Consider the following 21504-nt stretch of genomic DNA (forward strand, 5'->3'; position numbering starts at 1 on the left):
ATAAGCTCTACTGCTGTTCGTTTGTGACTGTCACCTACACATTCATCACATTCTCTCATAAGAGAAGTTGCTAAAATCCATTGTCAGGATCATTACGTTTTTAAAACAGACACATGAGTTTTGTATATTGATAGAAAAGGCTCAAGTATCTTTACGTCATGCCAGTTTTAGTGTATTTGTCTCACTACTATTGCTGTTTTTACTGTTACCTTTTGCCTTCATGCCACTGTAAAAAGAAAGCCACTAAGTTAAACTAACTTAACTTTTAAACTGTATTTATAATTTTTATATTGTTTCACAGTTTATTTTGTATTTAAACATATCAAAGTTTTAAAAATGTAGTTGAATGAGTTGAAGCACAAAGAAACATCTTAACTTTAATTCATTACCTTATGAATATTCATCAGGAATAGTAATTGTTTTGCTCACTAAATTAAAATCTTTGAAGGAAAATCTCAGGGGCAAGATTATAAACTGATTCTTAACTGACTTTATAGGTTTCTCATAAACTTTAAACTCTTTAGACTCGTAGCTTTTATAACTTTAAAAACACAAATGCTATGTACTTATCACAAATGATAAGTCTTTAAAATTATGGCTCTTTAGCTTTATGAAATTGAACTCTTTTTAAATAAAAAAAATTTAAATGTTATTCCAGATTCACAAAACTAAGTACCAAAGAAATGTAAATGTGTACTTTCAAATGATATTGAAAATAAATGTGATCATTTAAACTTCTGGATATATTCAACTAAAACAATAGTGTTTTCAAGACACTGCATATTAAAGACAGGAGAGACATTTGCCTTTTGACGTGCTTTCAGGATTAGGTATGGTCCAGGCTGCTCTTGGGGTTAAGAGCTAGGTCTCTGAATACTCTAGCAGTTTGACCCTTCGGCCAGGTTTCAATTTACAAAAAGTGTAGCTTGCAAATTTAAGAACAAAGGTAACCTCTGTAAAATACCCAAGATAACATAGCTTGAGATGCAGCAAATAACCAAATACAGCTGCCACAAAAATGCAGGTATTACATGGTGTTCAGATTGATGAGTCTTTGAGTGCTCTGTGGCTTAAATTCTTTGCTGAATGAGTAGGGAGTAGAGTTCATCTGCCAGTGCAGGATTCAGACGGCATGCCTGAAAGGCAAAGAGTCAGTCATTTAGACTAATTCTAATTGTAAAGCTTTTTCCTTTCTACTTTTAAGACTTGTAAAGAATGGCGAATTTTCGGGTCACTTAAGATAACTTCTATTCTGATTTCCAAATATGTGAAACAGATTAATACTGAAAACAACCACATTATTATCATTTGAAAGATAAAATTTTAGCAGTGTCAACAAGTAAAAGGAAATTAAGCACTGAAGACAGCACTGCATCTTAGGAATTATTAAAGTAAGTAGAATGAAAAGCATTAACATTTGGCCTCAGCTTGCTATGATCTCATTACGTATGTCACAGAATCTATTATATTATTTTGAAATACCTAGTTGGTTTCATAATGCCTAAAGCAAACAGAGATAAGGTGTTTTTTTTTTAAATGTCAAGAATCTGGGAGACATATCAAAGGTTATCTCATCCAAAACCCACTCTATGCAGAAACGAGCCCTTCTGTTCCCATAACGGTCAGATAGATATTCAGGGTATCACTACGTTACAGAGGAAACTTTTGTTTGTGTCCCAAAGTTACACTAGAAGATTCTTCCCAATATTAAGCTGAGATTCCGCTGTAAATGGCTTTTGAATCATTAAAAGGTCATAGAACACATCATACTGGTATCAGAGAACTCTAAGTGCACCCAGTGCAGGGGCTTGTTTGATTGATCCTCCGCCTCCAAGTAACAGGATCCCATTAAAGTGCCAGTTCAGTCTTGGCTGCTCCAGCTCCCATCCAGCTCCCATCCAGCTCCCTGCTTATGGCCTGAGAAAAGCAGCAGAGAAATGGCCCAAATCCTTGAAACCCTGCAGAAGTGTGGGAGACCCAGGGGAAGTTCTAGCTCCTAGCTTCAGATTGGCTCAGCTCCAGTTGTTGTGGCCGTTTGAAGAGTGAACCAGAGAATGGAAGATCTTTCTCTCTGTGCTTTTTTCTCTAAATCTGCCTTTCCAATAACAACACCACCACCACCAACAACAACAACAACAAAAAAACTAATAAGAGGGGAGGCATCAAAATAAACTCATTTGTAATTCTATTTCCCATGAGCTCTTTGAAGTTGTATACATCTAGTAGAAAAGTGAAAGAGAATAACTTACATCAACATAAGATGTTTTATCATCTGAGCTTAATTATGCTAATATGAATCTAACACAATGGTCTGTAATCTGTACATCTTACAACCTCTGTGTAGACAGATGTTAATCTGCATCATTACGAATTAGGCATAACCACTCATACATAAAATTGTCCAAGTACCACTAACAGCCTAGCGATTTCTATTGGGGTCAACTTGTGTTTTGTTCTAACACTCACTTTGGTGTAATAGTGTTTAGCAGCTTCTTCATCCTTTGTGATCCCCAAGCCCAGCTGCAGACACCGTGCATGGTAGAAAGACGCCATGGCCATGCCTTTGCTGATGAACTCTGGGAGACAGTCCGTGACCTGGGCTATCATGGGGACATCATGAACCTCGTCGTAGTCAGCAATCCTGAAAAGACAGCAAATTATGAAATCTGTCCACATTTTTTACAAAACAGGGTGTACAGAAACTGTCCTGCACTTTCTCAAGAGGTGGGTTTTCGCTCTGTGTTGAAGTGTTGGTGTGTTCTGTTAGTATCAGGGACAGTGTTAGATTCGGCCGAGCAGCAGTGACTCCAGCCCCCTGCTAAAGTCAAGCTGACACTCTCATCTGGGAGTGTTTGGTAGTGAATCACCCTAACCTTGTCTACTCAGAGGGTCCACACCCGCCACAGTGAGGACCCTGTGCTGCAGGTCACTGGCTTGAAGCAAGGTCACAAGCATGCCTGAACAGGGGAGCTGCTGCCGTCTCCCATCCCCGGCGTCTGAGATGCATAAAGACCCAGTGCTGTGTACCTTGGGTGGGCATTTCTCTCACATGGCCACCCTGCCATGGGGAAGTGGTCTTGGGCCATCTCCCGCTAGGGAACAGTCCATCAGACTCTCTCCCCTGATCAATAAAACCCTTTTCCTAAACTAAAAGACTCTCTCTCAATCACTTTCATCCTTGCCAATAGGCCCTGGCTGCTGACAGTAAATCTCTTGTGTCTTTCCTGGTGTGTGGTGTGGTTTTGTGGCCCAAATCACTACCACAGAGGAATTTGAACTAGAGCTGCTACTCTACAGGCTCTGCCTTCATCAAACTTAACAGCTGGGAGAACAGCATTGTTCCTCCTGTTGTGTAATGTTAGTAATTACTTAGTGGAGTTAAATTGGATAGGGAAGAGTTTTTATTTCTTTGGGTCACCTATTAAAAGAGAAACTTTAAATTTGGACGTTGGTCGCATGACACCAGAAAGCACTTTAAATAAGCTAGCATGTCTATATTCTTTATAAATGGCACTGAAAAATAAGTCATCCAGGACAACTACCCCAGTCAGATGATGACAGCAAACATCTGGGTGAATGAAGACTATAGGTTGACCATGTCAACCAATGGACATTGGAAAGAATTCCTCACGCAAAGATCGGGGGGATTGACAGCGTTTCGGAACTGTTGTATCCACCTGGGCAGAACCCTCGGCCCATGCGCCACATTGTGACCCTGGGTTGATATCAGGTGGCCTTTCCCATCCTTGGGGACCGAGTGGACCGAGATGGTTGGGAGGCTGAGTATGGCCTATCCCCTTGTCGCCCCCCTTGCTCCAGAAATGGGAAGAAGAAATATAGTTTGGATGACACTCACTTCTCCCTATCCCCAGCTCCTTCCCACCCTGATCGACTATGTAAACATCATCTAAAATGAAAAAGAATTAAAAACAGTAAGTCATCCACTATAACCTAAACAAAAAAATGGAGATGTGTGAAAAGCAGATCCCATCAACTCTATTCATAAGAATGTTGTAACAAATAGGCATGTGGGAAGTCATACAAAATCCCCAAGATTTTCAATAACTGTTTTAAGTTTTAGTTTAATCTGGAAGGGCACTTAACTCTGGGGCCCTGGAGATCGCTCCTTCGGTGGCTTGCTACCTGGGAGCAAAGACATTGAAGAGGGGAGGACAGAAGGAGCTCCTGCCCTTCAGCTGCCCTGAAGATGGCTGGCCACACCTGAGCAGGGTTGTGAGGAGGCTGGGGGCCCTGCTGGCGGGTGTGAGTGGGAACGTATCAGTGTATCACTGAGCAGTTCCGACGTATCACTGAGCAGGTCTGACGGCTACTCCAGCGCGTGCAGCTCCACTCCCTGATATGCTGCTTCTGCACACTATGGGTGAGTAAATGCAGCAAAGTAAAGGGGCCAGATGGTCCCAGGGGAAAGATGTTTATGAGATCTTAGTATCAGAGTCTTTTAATCATTATTCCTTTTTTTATACTCCCTTATGAAGCTATAGTTCCAACTGTGCAGTTATATAGTGAAGGAAGAAATTAAGACTTAATAAATATTTCTGATGTGCCAAGTTATTTTAGGTATTTTTATAACCATGTAAAAGTATTTTCTCTTAAAAATAATGATTTTAAAAAACTAAACACTCTAGTTAACAGCACAGCCTGATGCTAACATGGTAACAATTATCCCCATGTAGCTACTTAAATTAAAATTGAGTAAAATGTAAATGTTCAGCCCTAAGTTGCATTAGACAAATGGCAGGCACTCAGTAACCATCATTTCTAGCACAGCAGAAGGCTCAACTGGCCAGATCTGGCATAAAAAATACAGTAGACACTGTTATACATAGTTTCATCTAAGTTCCTTATTCAAACTTTATTGCTTTGCTTTTGAATGTGTCCCTTCCAAAATTTAGGTGTTCCCAGTGTGATCATATATTAACAGGGGGGGCCTTTATGAGGCCATTCGCAATCCCTTAGGATTAAGAGCCTTAGAAAGCAGCCCCCCTACTGCCCTCTGCCAAGTCTCCCAAGTACGCGGCCTTCTTCAGATAGCCAAGCCTACCAGGGTCTTGATCTAGGTCCTCAACGAGAGATAAATATCTACTTGTCTTAAATAATCCAGTCTATGGTATTCTTTTATAACATACAAAATGGATGAAGACATTCACCTTTTGGAAAACGCAACACACTTTGTAAAAAACTTCATCTTATAGTAATATTCCACAAGATTCCCTTGAGCGTAGACATTGCCGCGCTCTGCTGCTTCTCTTAAGCAGTACAACGCTGCGTCAGTATCCTGGCGGATGCCCTGGCCATAAAAGTACATGAGACCGAGTGCACCCTGGGACTCCAGACTCCCATTGCCACATGCTTCTGAATGCCAATAAAATGCCTAAGAAAAAGGACAATTTCATTTTGTTATTCACAAGATGAAACTATACAGAACAGTTTTCACTGAAAGAAAGACTATTATCCATCTCTAGAAAACAGATCTAATTCCTTGTAGCACCCAGTTCTCATGCCATGGAGAGCTAAGGCAAGTCTCCCGCTGCCTGGCCTCTGGGCAGGTGACATCACAGTTCAGCGAATAGGGCACAGGAGGACCAGTTGTCTACATTTCTGGAAGGTGAGTGTGGGAAGGGCTGCTGAGCGGGAGGTGAGGCTCCCAGGGGTCTCCATCCGAAGCTGCCAGGATCAGTGAGCACAGGATAAAAGCTCTGTGTGTTTGTGGCACCTGCTCCTACTGTTCAACTATAATCAATCCGAATTTATTTTAAAAATGGTTTCCAAGTGGCTGCTCAGTTACCTGAGGTTGCCTTGAACTCTCTCAACAATAGGACTCGGCTACACAGTCTCTCTCCCTATAGGATTTCCTGGAAAGTGTTTCAACTACCTGAGAATTAAAGAATATATGTTGGGGTCAGCAGTGGGTTGACTGCTTCCTAAAACATCGGTATCCCATGTCAGAACACCAGTTCCATTCCCAGCTGCTTCCCTTCCTATCCAGTTCTCCGATAACGCACCTACCTAAAGAACAGAAGGTAGCCTGTGCGTTTAGGTTCCTGCCACCAGTGTGGGAAACCTGGATGGAGTTCCAAGCACCTGGGCCAGCCCTGGCTGTTTCAGCCATGTGGGGAGTGAACTAGTAGATGGAAGACTTTTTTGTTTCTGCCATTCAAATAAGTCTTATATATAGTCCGGCACAGTAGCCTAGTGGCTAAAGTCCTTGCCTTGCATGTGCCGGGATTCCATATGGGCACCAGTTTGTATCCCAACCAGCTCCCTGCTCGTGGCCTGGGGATGCAGTAGATGATGGCCTAAAGCCTTGGGAGCCTGCATGCGCGTGGGAAAACCAGAAGCTCCTGGCTCCTGTCTTCAGGTTGGCTCAGCTCCAGCCATTGTGATCACTTGGGACGTGAACTAGCAGACAGAAGATCTTTCTGTCTCTCCTCTCACTCTGCCTTTCTAATTAAAAAATATATACTTCTGGGAAAATTATAAATGGATTTAATGTCTAAATAATTCTTAATCTATTTTACTTATTAGTATCATTTTTTATTTCTTCAAATCAAATTCAAATTAATAGGATTTGGACCTTACTCTTCCTCTTTTTCTATATGTTTAGCTTTTTATAGTTATACAATACTCTTACCTCAATGAAATCCTTTGGAATTTTTGAAAACCTAAAATGTAGGTAGGCTTCCTTTATATTTTTTTAATGACATAAGAGATATTCAAATCTATTCACTTATTCCTCAATATGTTCTCAAAATAAAATGAAACAAATACTAATCACACAATGCTGTTAAGAAGGAAGAGAAATGTTACCTTTTCTAACTCCTTTGGTTCTTTGGTGGAATAATACAATCCTAGGATACTCTGTGCCTTCACACTAGCTTTGGGATTTCCATTGTCTGCCGCCAACAGCCACAGTCTGAAAGAGAAAGCAAGAAAGCCACTCTTCAATTTTATTTCAAAATTTCTTTTAAAAGAATAACTAAACATCTTACAGGCAGCTGAGATTACCTTTCAGCTTCCTCTTCTGATCGTTTGACCCCTTGTCCTTCATAATAAGCTCTTCCAAGGTTGTAAGCAGCTGCAAATCTTAAGTGTCTTGCTCTGGGACATGGCGAGTCAAGAACTCTCCTCATGTACGCCACACCTTTTTCCTTCCACAAAGAAAAAGCACACGCACACACACAAAGCCAAGGTTTACTCCAACCGTGCTCACCTTTTCGCATGACATGAAATATGAAAATATGTCCACAGGGTATGACTGTCTTGGATTCTGCTGGGCTGGAGATAAGGAAAGAATTTGCAAAATTCTTGTCTCTTTATCAAGGATTGCACTAAGTCTCATTTGGGCTTCCTTCTTTCTCCTCTCCTTTCCACCTGCAACCCTCATCCAGAATTCAGGTCAGTTCTTTGAATTTATCAAAGGCGAGGATAGACAATAATTTCTTCTACTGTAAAACTGGTAACGCACACGTGTGAGCCCTGAACAACTGCTGTCGTCTCTTCACGCGTACCCTCACTTACTGTACTCAATGGTAATTTTCACCTAATATACTAACCCATATATGATATTGCTACAAAATGTCAAAGCATAGAGGATATTTTCACCACTAGCAACAACAACAACAAAAGTCACTTCACCCCAAAAATCCATCAAACATAAATCTTCAACCGTCACTCAAAAGAAGAAAATACTGAAAAACATGCATGGCCGCTTTTACCTTCCCATTGCTCTCAATATGCTGGTGCTGGCCAAACACCACGGTAACAGCTGAGAAAATAAAGGTGTCTGTCAGTCATTCCCAGATTAGAAAGACCTATTTTTGTAAAGATGTGAGGTGGGTGTTTATGTTGTCTTCCCTCTCCAGAAACAGCAAGAAGGAATTGAAGGGAACAGTTGTGGAGTGAAGTGGCTGTGTAAGTCCTCCCACAGACAGCAATGCTTCAGTCTGAGTACCATACAAATGGTGACTCTTAAAGGCACTGGGAAATATAGGGAAGCAAGTGAACACACAAAACCCTTTGCTTGGCACACAGCAGACAGCTAAAGACAGAAACAACCTTGAAAGCAGCAAAATTAAAATGATGTGTTATATAGAAGGGTTACAACAATAAAAGTAGAAAATAACTTCTCAGGATACACAACAAAGATCTAAAGATTTTAGAGGGACCAGTGCTGAGGTGCTGCCACCTAAGTTGCTGTCAGTAGTGCCAGCTTTCCATATGGGCACCTCGTGTCCTGACGCTCCACTTCTCATTCTGTTCCCTATTCATGAGTCTGGGAAGGCTGTGGAAGATGGCACAAGCGTTTGGCCCCTACCACCACATGGAAAACCCAGAAGCAGCTCCTGGATTTGGCCTGACCCACTCCCAGCCATTACATCCATTTGAGCAGTGAACCAAAGAGTGTCTTTCCTTTTTTCTCTCTGTAATTCTTTCAAGTAAATAAGTTTTTTTTTTAAAGATTTTAGAATGACTTTTTTTTTTTAATGCAACCATAAAAATAAGGACAAAAGGCAGATGTTTTTTTTTTTTAAAGATTTTAGAATGACTTTTTTTTTTAATGCAACCATAAAAATAAGGACAAAAGGCAGATGTTTTTAGATAATCAAACTTGTCATTACTCATAATGACCTGAAGATTGTGTATGAGACCTGGGCTTTGAAGGCAGCTTTTGGGTGGAAAGGAAATGGGAAATGGTGTCAAACAGCACCTCGGCCTGAGGGGAAGGACTGGAGAGCAAACCAAAGGGCAAACATGAGGACAGAGAAACACATCCAGGTGATATGTATTTATACTTCCAACATGCCAAGAGACTTGTGAATACAGTAAACAGCATAATTATGCTTTGCGTGTTGGGCTAATAACATATATGGATGCAACACAAATAGCACCAAGCATGTGGGTGTGTGGGGACATGACACTTTTTCCAAGGCTCCTGTATTTTTTGCCTGAAGTAATTTAATATGAACTCTATGTAAACTGTGCATATTTTAATCTCTAGAAAACTACTAAAACTATATATAATGCAGATGGAAAATTATTAAGTTAAAATAAGTGAAATTCTCATAAATTTGAAAATATCAAATTATATTAAGTACCCATAACCATACCTCTCTGTAGGTCTTTCCAGATGCTCCCTTTTTTTTTTTTTTTTTTTTTAAGATTTATTTGAAAGGCTGAGATACAGAGACAGAGAGAGAAGGAGAAATGGGGAGAGATCTTCTGTCCATTGGTTCACTTTCTTATGGCTGAAATAGCTGCGGTTAGTCCAAGCAAAGAAGCTGAGAACCAGGAGCTTCTCACGGTCTCTGAAATAGATGCAGGGACCCAAGCACTGGTATCTTCCACTGCCTTCTCAGGTGCTAGAACAGAAGTGGAGCAGCCAGCACTCAAATCTGTGCCCATATGAGATGCCAGTACCACAGGCAGCAGCTTAATGTGCCATGTCACAGTGCTGGACACAATTTTGTTGCTTTGATATATTATTTCTCTATTCCTGAACAAATACTGCATTGTTTTGCTACACATTTATAGTGAGTTCTTTGTGGTCTAAGACCTTCTTCCTTTGTTCTTTATTTAAAATTGGTTCAACTATTGTATATTTCATTTCTATCTTTATGTATTTATTTGAAAGGCAGAATAATACAGAAAGAAGGAGAGGCAAAGAGAGAGAGAGATAGCTTTAATTCACTGTTTCATTTCCAAATACCCACAATAGCCATGGCTGGGCCCAGCTAAAGCCAGGAGCCAGGGATTCGTTTAGGTCTGCTATATGAGTGGCAGGGACTCAAGTACTTGGGCCATCTACTGCTGCTTTTCCAGGTACACTAACAGGGAGTTGGATTAGAAGCACAGCCAAAAGTCAATCTGGCAGTGTGATAAAGGGTGCCAGCAGTGCAAGCAGAAGCTTAATCCACTGATCTACAATGCTGGCACCTATATGATCTTTCATGTTAATATTAGTAGCAACTTGCCAAATGCCATTTTAAAATCCTGTAAACAGTTTGATTCTGATTATATAAAACTTTACAAAACTTTCTGATCATATAAAACTATATTTAGGGCTCAGGAAAGTAGCCTAGTGGCTAAAGTCCTTGCCTTGCATGTGGTGCAATCCCATATGGGCACCAGTTTATGTTCTAGTGACCCCACTTCCTATCCAGCTTCTACTTGTGGCCTGGAAAAGCAGTAGAGGACAACCCAAGGCCTTGGGACCCTGCACACACGTGGGAGACCCACAAGAAGCTCCTGGCTTTGGATCAGCTCAGCACCATCTGCTGCGGCCACTCGAGGAGTAAATCAGTGGATGGAAGATCTTTCTGTTTTTCCTCCTCTCTGTATATCTGACTTTCCAATAAAAATAAATAAATCCTTTAAAAAAGGTTGATATTTAATACATAAAGTTGAATCTTGGGAGGGTTTAGAAGTAGAAATAGTACCTCCTGGGGCTGACATAGTGCCATAACAGACTAATGCTCTGCCTGTGGCACCAGCATCTCATATGTTCTAGTCCTGGCTGCTCCACTACCAATCCAGAGCCCTACTAATGACCTGAGAAAACAACCTAGGAAGGTCCAAATGCTTGGACCCCTGAATCTATGTGAGAGACCTGGAAGAAGTTTCTGGCTGTCAACTTCAGATAGACTTAGTTCTGGCCATTGTGGTCATTTGGTGAACCAGTGGGTGGAAGATCTCCCTCTGTCTTTTACTCTCTCTCCCTCTGTAATTATGACTTTTAAGTGAAATAAATAAATCTTTAACTTAAAAAAAATTGTGTCTCTGAGAAAAACTAAGAGGCAGGGCAAGGAAAGCTCAAATAAGTAAAACTGTCCTTAACATACTTTTATCTCAGCCAAACATTCTTAAATAATTTTTTTCCAATGCTAATGCCAAAACCAATCTGTAGTTTTGCCAAATGCTGAATGCACATGTGAGTATTATTCTTTTTCTTAAAGATTTATTTACTTTTTTTGGGCCCGGCGCGGTGGCACAGTGGTTAAGGTCCTCGCCTTGCACGCCCGGGATCCCATATGGGCACCAGTTCTATCCCGGCAGCCCCGCTTCCCTTCCAGCTCCCTGCCTGTGGCCTGGGAAAGCAGTCGAGGACGGCCCAAAGCTTTGGAACCCTGCAACCCGCGTGGGAGACCCGGAAGAGGCTCCTGGCTTCGGATCGGCATAGTATGGGCCGTTGCGCTCACTTGGGGAGTGAATCATCGGACGGAAGATCTTGCTCTCTGTCTCTCCTCTCTGTATATCTGCCTTTCCAATAAAAAATAATAAAAATAAATCTTTTAAAAAAAGATTTATTTACTTTTTTTGAAAAGACAGATTTACAGAGAGGACAGACAGAAAGATTTTCTATCCTCTGGTTCACTCCCCAAGTGGCCTTAATGATCGGAGCTGAGTCAATCTGAAGCCAGTACCAGGAGTTTCTTCCAGGTTTCCCACGTGGGTGCAGGGTCCCAAGGCTTTGGCCCATCCTTTACTGCTTTCCTAGGTCACAAGCAGGAAGCTGGATGGGAAGTGGAGCAGCCAGGGCATGAACTGGTGTCCATATGGAATCCTGGCACATGCAAGGAGGAGATTTAGCCACTAAGCCATTGTGCCGTGCTCATGAGTATTCTATCTGTAGAATAATAGTGATGTTTGAATGCTTCCTAAAGAAAATTGGGCAGACACTATGGTACAGTGTGCAGTGTGTCACCAAATTTGACAGAAATTTCTATAAATTTTTAGTAAATATTTTATCAGAGTTTCCATGGCTAATTACAAAAAGCATGCTTACAACAGCACTCCGAAGCTTTAGCTTCGCTGCCCCTCATAAAGTGAATTTTCAATGATAGTAATGTATTTTCCAGCTGAGGCAAACTGTCTTAAGAGATATTTGATGAATGAGAAGTTTTTATGATGTTCATTTTACTACATTTGATTACCACTTGAACAAAAACAAAAGCAATTCAGTATGGAAACAATTCCAGCAGAATAACCCTACTTCATTGTTAGCATAAAAGAAGCAATTATTGGAAAGGTTAAGCATTTTTCTAGCAGTCGTGAAGGATCAAAGAAAACTTGTCAAAAGTTCATGCAAGAAAAGGCTCTTTCATTCTTATAGCTGAACTCAACCAATAATCAGGAAGGTTGAGAACAAAGAAGGGCGAAAGGAAACTGTTTTTTTTTTTTTTTATAAAGAGCATATTGATATCCTCTAAAATGCTAAAAAGTTATATACTATTAAACTATAGGAGGGAGCTGTATTAAAATATAATTTAAGTTGTATAAAATAATCCATGAACAACTAAACCTTCAACATCGTGAACAAAACAGTAACTTACAGCATTGGCTGTGGTGCCCAGTCCATCATAATACATCACTCCTAGCTGGTAAGTTGCTTGGTGATCTTTCTCCTGGATTTCTTCAAACTGTTCCAAGGCTTCTTCATACCATCCCTAGAAGCTCCCAGATAATATTCAATTACTTTTATTATGCTCTTAAATTAATACCAGTTGAGGTACAGGAGGCTGTGCCTCAGCATACAAAGTCAAGAAGTAAAAGCACATCGAATGCTGAGAGATCACATGTTAGCCACTATGCTATGCTATCCTGCAAACTGCAAGAGGACTCCTAGAAAAATATTTGTTTCCAGAATAAAGGAAAACACCACCCAAAGAGAATCTCTTTAAATCTCTAAAGAGACTCAGTAGGATATAGGTAACTAACTGCCCAGATATTCAATAGAACTTCCTTGGCATTTGGTGAAATCCAGATGATAATTTGCACAGTTTCTGTCAGGTCTGCCTCTCGGGCCATCACAGGACGGGTCAATACAAAGGCTGATTCTCTCCTCTGCCTCTGTAGGAACACCTAAGCTACCTTTAAATACTAAATTACATAAGGATCTCCACTATTTATTAATATTAAATTATTTTGCAAACTCTATTAAATACTTTGAGACATAACGTATTAGACTTTTAATTTATTCAGTGGAAACAGACTTCATACTTCCTATAAATAATTCCCATAATTTCAGTACACTGACTTGGTGAAGAGAGGCCAGATACCTCCTTAAGCAGTATGTCAGGCCTATGTTATTTCACAGAATTTTCATGGTAGAATATGTAAAGAACTCTGTAAGAAATTTTGCTGTGAGGACTAACAACAGAATTATTGAAAACAGATCAAGAAAATCAAAAAAGGATACCTCTTCAAAATAGAGTTGACCTCGTAGAAAATAGGCAAGAGCATCCCCTTTTCTTATCCTTTCCTTCAAGATCTGCAGTGCCTTATCCACCAAATTAGCATGGCTGTAACAATCTGTATTTAAACAGGTAAAAGTGCCAATAGCCAGACAGTAGGAGTTTTCCGAGTGTTACAGTACACAGGATCCACTTCACACTGTTAATACTAATTTCAACGTTAATTTTCTGATCTCTTCGGCTTAAGGATAAACATTACATTTAAAACAAACAAAAACTTTACCACAGCATCCATCACAGTGCCTTTTATCACTAAGACATATTTGTTGATTGATTTTCAAACCACCCCTGTCCACTGCAGGTAGGAGCTCTAGCTAAGCAGTCTGTACTAATGCACTGGATTTTCTCTGTGGAAAGCTGCACTGTATAAATTAGTTCATTCTTAATTTAAGTCTCAGCTGGAACTACTAAAATCAAATGAACTAATTATAGCTTAATTTTTGTAAGCCCATGGAAAAAACTAATGATAGTGTTAGATGCCTGTTTCTAGGGAAGTACAGTGTCTGGCTTCTTCACTCTAGAAGCATGTCTATAAGTCCTGAGAGTAAAGCCAGGATCAAGATTGAATTGTGAGGCTTCTCCATTGATAACGTGTCACCAAGTAAATGAAGTAGCAATTTCAGATATTTGTAGTAAAGCTAGGAAGACTATAAAAATCAACTATGTTCTTAAAGTCACTTTAGACAAATTATTAGAGAAATTAGACAAATATTTTGTGTCTCATTTGCTCTGGTGGTCATAGTAAACTTTTAGTAAAAATGGTTCCCAAGGGAAGATTATATATCTAGATTTATACCAGTCTTCTTCTTCCACTGGAAGAATTTTTGGTTCTTAGCAGCATAATGAGATAAAGAGGCATAATAGGAATTCTTGGGTAACTTTTCACTGGTTAACTTCATCCTATCTCCACAAGGTATATCCTGAGAACAAGAATAAAAAAATAAGAAGGTAGAAATTATTCTCTTCTGAAAAGTGCAAGAAAGAGACTCCATTCCCAGCAAGCACTCATCATTAAAAGCATCCCTCCTCCCTCCCCTAGAGAGAGGATCACGAACAACCATCTCTGACATGTTAAGATTCTTTTCCTCAGTACCGTCCTTGGCTCTGAGACAACTGTTCTACACACTGCTTCCACTGCGTGAAATTAATGATAAGACCCATTTGCAAGTCCTGCATGGCTATAAGTTCATATACTGCAATGAGTCATTCAGTCATAACAACTGCTGCCAGTTATGGGAATCAGGGATGCCAACCTAGACATAGCTCTTGGGTATGGGACCCTTCTGTTTCTTGTAAATGAAGATCATCACATATACCAATTTCAAATGCAAGCATCTGTTTTACCTGGAACTGTATTTTATTTCAGCTGTGTTGATCAGTTTTATCTTCTCGTCTGTACTGCCTTGCCATGCTGTAAGATGGATCACAACTGAATGGTAAATCAGAATCTTCATATAAAAAGCCAAGGCCACCTCATTTGGGCTGAAGGAGTCCAGGTTGGCCTAGCCTGAGGGCAGCTAGACTACAAACTCAGTTGTTGCTATGCTGTTGTATTTACTCCTTGGCATTCTACTGCTGCAATGTATGTTCACCAATCAGGAATGAGCTTCTAGTTAAGACTGTTGATTGGTGATCAAGAAAAGAACTGAAGAGATCCTCAGTGTGATTGGAGAACTGCAATTATGTAAGTACATGGTTCTTTTTTGAAAAATAAATCACTTCTTTAAACATCCATGAAGTGAAGGAAAGGAAGATAATACAGCATACAAGGAGAGAAAAATCACTGAACCACTTTTATAACTGTGGAAGAGTCGTTGAATCTTTGTAAAAGTCAATTTCTGTATCTGTAGCTTGAACAATAAGTGGTCTGAACTAAATGATTATTTTCAAAAGTCCCTTCCTAGTTAAAGAACTCTGATTATGTGATTCTCAAAATCTGATGGCTGCATTTGTGAATATAGAAATCCCAATGAACTTTAAGGTGATACAATATTAAGTAAGGAATTTGAAAGAAAAACAGTTCAAATAGGATGATGCCGACAGCACTGTAAGTTATCATTTCTAAGCTACACGTAGAATTTTTTTTTCATTGAAGACATTAACTCAGAGTGCTGCTAGATTCAAAAAGACCACGCAAAACTGGGCATATTCAGGGTGGGCATCAGAAAAGAAACACATGGGCATGGTGTGGTAGCCTAGTGGCTTAAGTCCTTGCCTTGCATGCATCGGGATCCCATATGGGTGCCAATTCGTGTCCTGGCTGCTCCACTTTCCATCCAGCTCCCTACTTTCAGCCCAGGAAAGCAGTAGAGGATGGCCTAAAGCCTTGGGCCCCTGCACCCATGTGGGAAATCTGAAAGACGCTCCTGGCGTCAGATTGGCTCAGCTCTGGCCATTGCGGTCACTTGGGGAGTGAATCAGCAGATGAGAGATCTTTACTCTCTGTCTTTCCTTCTCTGTAAATCTGACTTTCCAATAAAAATAAATAAATCTTTAAAAAAAGAAAGAAACGAAACACATGAGAAAACAGTTATCTTACCTCATTTAAACTCCCATTAGCCTCTGTGATCTTAACACTGCACATGGTTTTTGTTGCTGTGGCCTGACAGAAGGGTTGGAAAGGATCTGCAAAATCAAATGAGATGGCTGGAGCTATAGTAGGTGTCAGGTACTGTTCTTTGGTCCAAGTGCTTTACAGGTAATATGTCCACTAAAATTTTGCTAAATAAGGACTACTGTAAGCAGATTTTGGGGTTAGCATAGTGGCTCAACTGGCTAACCCTCTGTCTACCAGCACTGGCATCGCACGTGGGCACCAATTCATGTCTGAGCTGCTCCAGGTTCCATTAGTTCCCTGCTTATGGCTTGGGAAAGCAGCGGAGGATGGCTCAAGCCCCTGAGCCCCTGCACTCACCCAGGAGATCCAGAAGTTCCTGGGTTCAGATCAGCTGTGCTCCAGCCATTGCAACCACTTGGGGAGTGAACCAGCAATGGGCGATCTGTCTTTCTCTCTGTAAATCTTCCTTTCAAATAAAAATAAATACGGAATTGGTACAATGACCCAACTGACTAATTCCTCACCTGCAAGTGTCTGTATCCTACATGGGCACCGTTTCGTGTCTTGGCTGTTCTATTCCCCATTCAACATCCTGCTTTGACTTGGGAAAATAGTGGAGTGGCCCAAAAGCCTTGGGACCCTGCACCCCTGTGAGAGACCCAGAGGAGGCTCCTTGTGGACTGGCGCCATTGTGGACATCTGGTAAGTGAGCCAGCAGATGTACAATTTTTTTTTTTAACCTTTTAGCTTTCTTTTAAATATTATTTACATAGTTGAGAGGGATGCATGCCTATGTGGGCCTCCAATTACAGTGGGAAGGGTCAGGTATGGAGGAAGGTGGGTGAGACAAATATTTCAATTTTTTTTTCCTTCCCCTGTGTTCACAGGTGAGGAATGGGAGGGAGGCTGCTCCTTGCTGTCAAACTACATCAGCCCCGGCAATGCGGGAAGGTCATTGGAGAACACTTTGGAGACCCTGATATAGGAAAGAGTATTCTAAGAATATTATTTTTCGTTTTTGTAAGAATTTTAAAAAAAGCTTTATTTATTTTTTATTGGAATGGCAGATATACAGAGAGGAGGAGAGACAGAGAGGAAGATCTTCTGTATGATGGTTAACTCCCCAAGCAGCTGCAATGGCTGAAGCTGAGCCTATCCGAAGCCAGGAGCCAGGAGTTCTTCCGGGTCTCCCACACAGGTGCAGGGTCCCAAGGCTTTGGACCGTCCTCTACTGCTTTCCCAGGCCACAAGCAGGGAGCTGGATGGGAAGTGGGGCTGCCTGGATTAGAACCGGCGCCCATATGGGATCCTGGTGCGTGTAAGGCGAGGACTTTAGCCACTAGACTATCGCGCCAGGCCCCTAAAGATATTGTTTTTCTGTCTCTTCTTCTCTCTGTAAATCTGCCTTTTCAAGAAACATAAATTTTCAAATAAACAAATCCTTAAAAAATAAGTACCCTTTAATATGTGAAGATACTGAAGCTCCTGGGGAGGTGATTTGCCTCAGGTCCCCGGGCTACAAAGGAGGACAGCTTGGGGCCCTAGCCCCCTATTTTATTTCTCCACCAAGGAAAACTAATAGGATGAATTATTTTTATGTATTTTGGAGGCAGAGGGAAGAGAGAGAGAGCTCCCTACCAGTGCTGGTTCACTGCAGAAATACCTACAACAGCTGTGGCTGGGCCAGGAAGAAGCAAGGAACAGAGAAACAGCAATGCAGGCTGCCATATGTGCAGTAGAAACACAACCAGAGCGAGCATGCTACCTCTCAGATCTGCATTAGCAGGAAGAAGGTGCCAGGAGCCTGAGCCAGGTACACAACCTATACACTTCAACATGGGACATGGGTATCTTATCCAGTGTCTTCACTGATAGGTCCAGCACTGCCCCACAACATGATTTTTTTTTGTTAATAATATGGTAGCACTCCTAGAAGAGGGTAGTTTCAACTTTATTGCTACTTAATTTGAGAAAATGAAGACTAAGGTTGAAAAAATCAAGGGTATAGGTTTATTTCTTCCAAAATCTTGGGATCAACTATAAAATCATCATTAGAAACTGGACAACTACTTGCATTATATGCTGTAGATTTAGAATATTCTGTAACAGAAATTGCAGGCATTAATTTTGATATAGAATTTGAAGAAAATCTATGGCTTCAAAGGGACTGGCAGGTGCTGTGGATGCTGGTGGCACTCTTCTCAAATTCCTTTTTTATGAGTTATTGTCACTACCCCCAGCTACCTGATTGTCAAAGCAGCTCATTGCTGGGCCTTCCCTGTAGCTTTGTCTCCAGACGAACCTGAGTTCCTTCACCCTGAGATCTTTTCTTTCCTCCTTGGAGACAGATCACTGGGAAAACCAGCCCCCTCTAAGGAGAGGTGGCCTATCTTGTGGTCGAACATTCCTCCTCATTCTTATTGGGTTAAGAATGTAAGCTCTGGTTTGTCTTCATGTGACATATTCTTAGGGTTCAGTTTGCCGCAGGTAACCAGATGAGATGAAGCACTGTTTCTAGAGAACAGAAGGCTTACTTTTCATAAAAATCAGTGAGTCTCTCAAGCTCAGTGTTCTTCTCTTACAAACGAGCATGTTTGGCTCTTGTGTCATTTATGTGAGAATTGAAGGGCATGAGGGACTGGTTCAAACATCAAGCTGATGGGCCCGGCGGCGTGACCTAGTGGCTAAAGTCCTCGCCTTGAATGCGCCAGGATCCCATATGGGCACCAGTTCTAATCCTGGCAGCTCCACTTCCCATCCAGCTCCCTGCTTGTGGCCTGGGAAAGCAGTCGAGGATGACCCAAACCCTTGCGACCCTGCCTTGAGACCTGGAAGAGGTTCCTGGTTCCCGGCTTCAGATAGGCACAGTACCAGCCGTAGTGCTTACTTGGGGAGTGAATCATTGGATGTAAGGGTAACTTTCCTTCTAATGAGGTGTTAGCCTACATTGTGAGTAGTATGTGAACTTGTGAATAAAACATATTTTATTGGTAACAGTACTAAAATTAGCTTGCAGATAAGTAACCTTCCTTACAATGTGAATGACAGAAAATGAAGAGAATGATTTGAGAGTCATTCTATAGACACTGGAGATGTCAGTTCTTTGATAATCAGCCAAATAGAACTGCAGCCTTGCAGAGCAAGAGGAAGCTCATGACTATTTCCCCAAAGCTCCAAGTAAGTTATCACTGCTGTGCTGTTATGCCTTAACCAGAATTAGAATCAGAATAAAAATAAAAGGAAATTGTAAGCGCCTGTTTAGAATTGGATCTTGGTAACTAAAAAGAGATACATATATGAGCAAGGGATGATTGAGCCAGCCTTAATCATAATATTGAAAAACTTTCGGGCTACCAACGTGGCTTGGTGGGAAAAGCTACCATCTGTTGACGCCAGCATCCCATATGGGCAATGGTTCATGACCAGCTGTTCATGTGCAATTCCTGCTCCCTTTTGCTCATGGCTTAAGAAAGTCTCAGGAAAATGCCCTAAGTATTAGAAGCCCTGCTACCCAGATGAGAGGCGCAGCAGCTCCTGGTTGTGCTTTTCCCCAGCTTTGGTAGATCTCAGCTTTGGTGGATGCTGCCATCTGGGGCATAAGTGAACCAGTGGATCAAAGAATTTTCTCTACCTCTCTCTTTTTCTGTTTACCTCTTTCAAAATAAATAGTTTTAGAAAAGCATTAATTTTTTTTTTTAGGTTAAACTATTAAGCACTGACTACAGAATGAGTATAAGTTATATGTGTGTCTGTTGTGCTGGATTTTGATATCCCCAGAAAATCATTGAGTCTGAAATTGGTGCTAATGCATGAAGGTGGTTTATTCAGGTTAGCCTAGGTCTCCCAGCCCCCTCCCCCAGCCCAGCGGGCTGGGAGGGGGAGGGGCAGCTGCAGCAGAGGCTACAGCAGGATCAGCAGTGAGGGGAAGAGAAGGCAAAAGCAGCCAGGTTGACCGCACAGGGATCTCATACATTTCAGGACAATTCCCTATAATTATACAGTCATGATTGGTCAGTTTGACTGTTAACTTTTAAAAAGAGCAAGTTGGCAGACTTCTATTGGTGGGTTTGAAGCAAGCAACTTCCAAAAGATACAAAATAATGGGCCATAGGACCATGGGTCTTATCTAACACCAGGGACCTCCTACGTCTGCCTACGTGACCCGCCAGGTGTCCTGCCAGGTGTCCTGCCAGGTGTCACCTAGACTATCAGGCCCTGAGTTCACACAGCCCCCAGCCAAGCAATTAAGGCAGAATCACAAAAGCAGAAAACATCTAGGTTCTTTATGTTTGTAGAGTAGCAAACAATTAACATAAAAATACTTGTTACTTTAAAAAAAATGTTACCTTTATGTCTGCTTATCTCCTGATTTTTATCCCTCTTCCATTTCCACTCCAGCAGTCTAAGTTCCTGTTCCCAACTAGAATCTTCTGCATGTTTCTTGACCGTTCACACTTTTTCCTGTTAAATGTCGCCTTTTTGGGGGGAAGGGGATTTGGATTGTTGCTCTAGTATGTGTGTCTCATAAGCACACGTTTAGGTTTGTCAACGTTTTTCCTACTCAGGGTGATAATGTTTGCTACTGGAACATTTGTTTCTTTCACATTGTTATCATTAAATTGAAATTTTTATTTTGTATTGTCATTGTGCTTCATTCGGGCTTCTTTCTGTACTGCCTTTTGATGGATCCGCTATGCCTTGATTGGATTAAGATATTTAACATCGGATTTGCTGGCTTCCTGCATCTTCGGTTGCCATCTTCTAACTTTCCAGTCAGAACGTATTTGAATGTTTCCTAGGGCTGTTGCAACAAATTACCAAAAGTTTTAAGGCATAAAGTCACAGAAATTTACTTCAAGAGAGCTCTGGGCTTGGAATCCAAATTCTAGGGGGTCAGGAGGGGTCTGCTTCTGGGGAACAAACACCCTAATTCCAACCGCACAGCAAACTCCAAGCCAGCCATTTACCACAGCCCTGCTTCCCGGCGGAGCAGCCCGGGGTCACTGCTCCTCGCAGCGGGAAGACCCCGCGGTCCTAACCGGCAGTGGCTGCGGTCCTGGAGGGTGAGATGGACATTTCCGCTGACGATCCATTACTAAAGGCTGCCTGATTTTAACGTTCGTTTAATTTGCGGGTGGGTTGCGGGCAATTCCTGCGGTAAAACCCCAAAATTCCAGTTAACCGCTTCCCACAGCCCGAGCTCCCGCTTTCCCCCTCCCATCCCCTCAGGCCTTGGCGACAGCGGCGAGCGGACCGCTCCGTCCTCTGAGGGACGCGGGCCAGCTTCCCGCTTGCCGGTTTCCAAAGGGAAATGTCCACCGAGAGCTATTTAGGGCCCCCTGGCTTCCTGGTACGTGCGTGGAAGCAGAAACCCAAGCCTCGGCCCGCGCCTCCCGCTTCTCCAGAGGGATTAAAGGGCTGGGCCCGCTACGTGAGACGTGTCACAGTGGGCCCTCCTCATGGCGGCGCGGAGCCCGGCCGCTCCTCGCCGGCCTCCCCGGCCCGGGCCCTCCCGCGCACGCGCACGCGCCGAGCCCCGCCCACCGGTGGGCGGGCCTGCCCTTCGGCGGCGGGCTCTGGCGGGCGGGCGGACCGGCGCTGCTCGGCTCTCCCCCGAGGCCGCTGCCGGGTTGCACATGGCAGTGTTTGCGTACGTGCGGAGGCCGCCAGCCAGGG

General features: G+C 42.1%; 1 protein-coding gene across 3 annotated transcripts; it reads right to left on the reverse strand.

The window, feature by feature from the left end:
• Positions 1-357: 357 nt before the first annotated feature.
• Positions 358-21130, reverse strand: LOC121146663 (LRP2 binding protein). Of its 3 annotated transcripts, none has more exons than XM_040966209.1 (10): positions 20175-21130; positions 15811-15896; positions 14068-14191; positions 13217-13329; positions 12354-12464; positions 7027-7169; positions 6829-6934; positions 5169-5392; positions 2467-2641; positions 358-1136 (listed from the first exon to the last, which is right to left on the reverse strand). In XM_040966209.1, the coding sequence occupies exons 2-10, from the start codon at positions 15853-15855 to the stop codon at positions 1071-1073; spliced, it is 1107 nt and encodes a 368-aa protein (XP_040822143.1). In that variant the 5' UTR covers positions 15856-15896; positions 20175-21130; the 3' UTR covers positions 358-1070. The 3 variants fall into 3 exon arrangements, with proteins under 3 accessions (XP_040822143.1, XP_040822142.1, XP_040822141.1); XM_040966208.1 differs by having other exon boundaries at positions 12351-12464; XM_040966207.1 differs by lacking the exon at positions 358-1136 and having other exon boundaries at positions 2380-2641; positions 12351-12464.
• Positions 21131-21504: the final 374 nt, after the last annotated feature.

The sequence above is a fragment of the Ochotona curzoniae genome, unplaced genomic scaffold (assembly GCF_017591425.1).
Source record: "Ochotona curzoniae isolate NIBS_2020 unplaced genomic scaffold, NIBS_Ocur_1.0 scaffold_4505, whole genome shotgun sequence".
In the NCBI taxonomy this organism is placed as follows: Eukaryota; Metazoa; Chordata; class Mammalia; order Lagomorpha; family Ochotonidae; genus Ochotona; species Ochotona curzoniae.

What these genes read in the sequence shown, in the direction of transcription:
- LOC121146663 (XM_040966207.1), bottom strand. Translation starts at nt 15,855, where the DNA reads ATGTGCAGTGTTAAGATCACAGAGGCTAATGGGAGTTTAAATGAG. An exon ending in CTAATGGGAGTTTAAATGAG is followed by an intron (nt 14,192 to 15,810) that starts GTAAGATAACTG and finishes TCTTGTTCTCAG; the next exon opens with GATATACCTTGTGGAGATAG. An exon ending in TGGGCACCACAGCCAATGCT is followed by an intron (nt 7,170 to 12,350) that starts GTAAGTTACTGT and finishes TCTTTGTGGAAG; the next exon opens with GAAAAAGGTGTGGCGTACAT.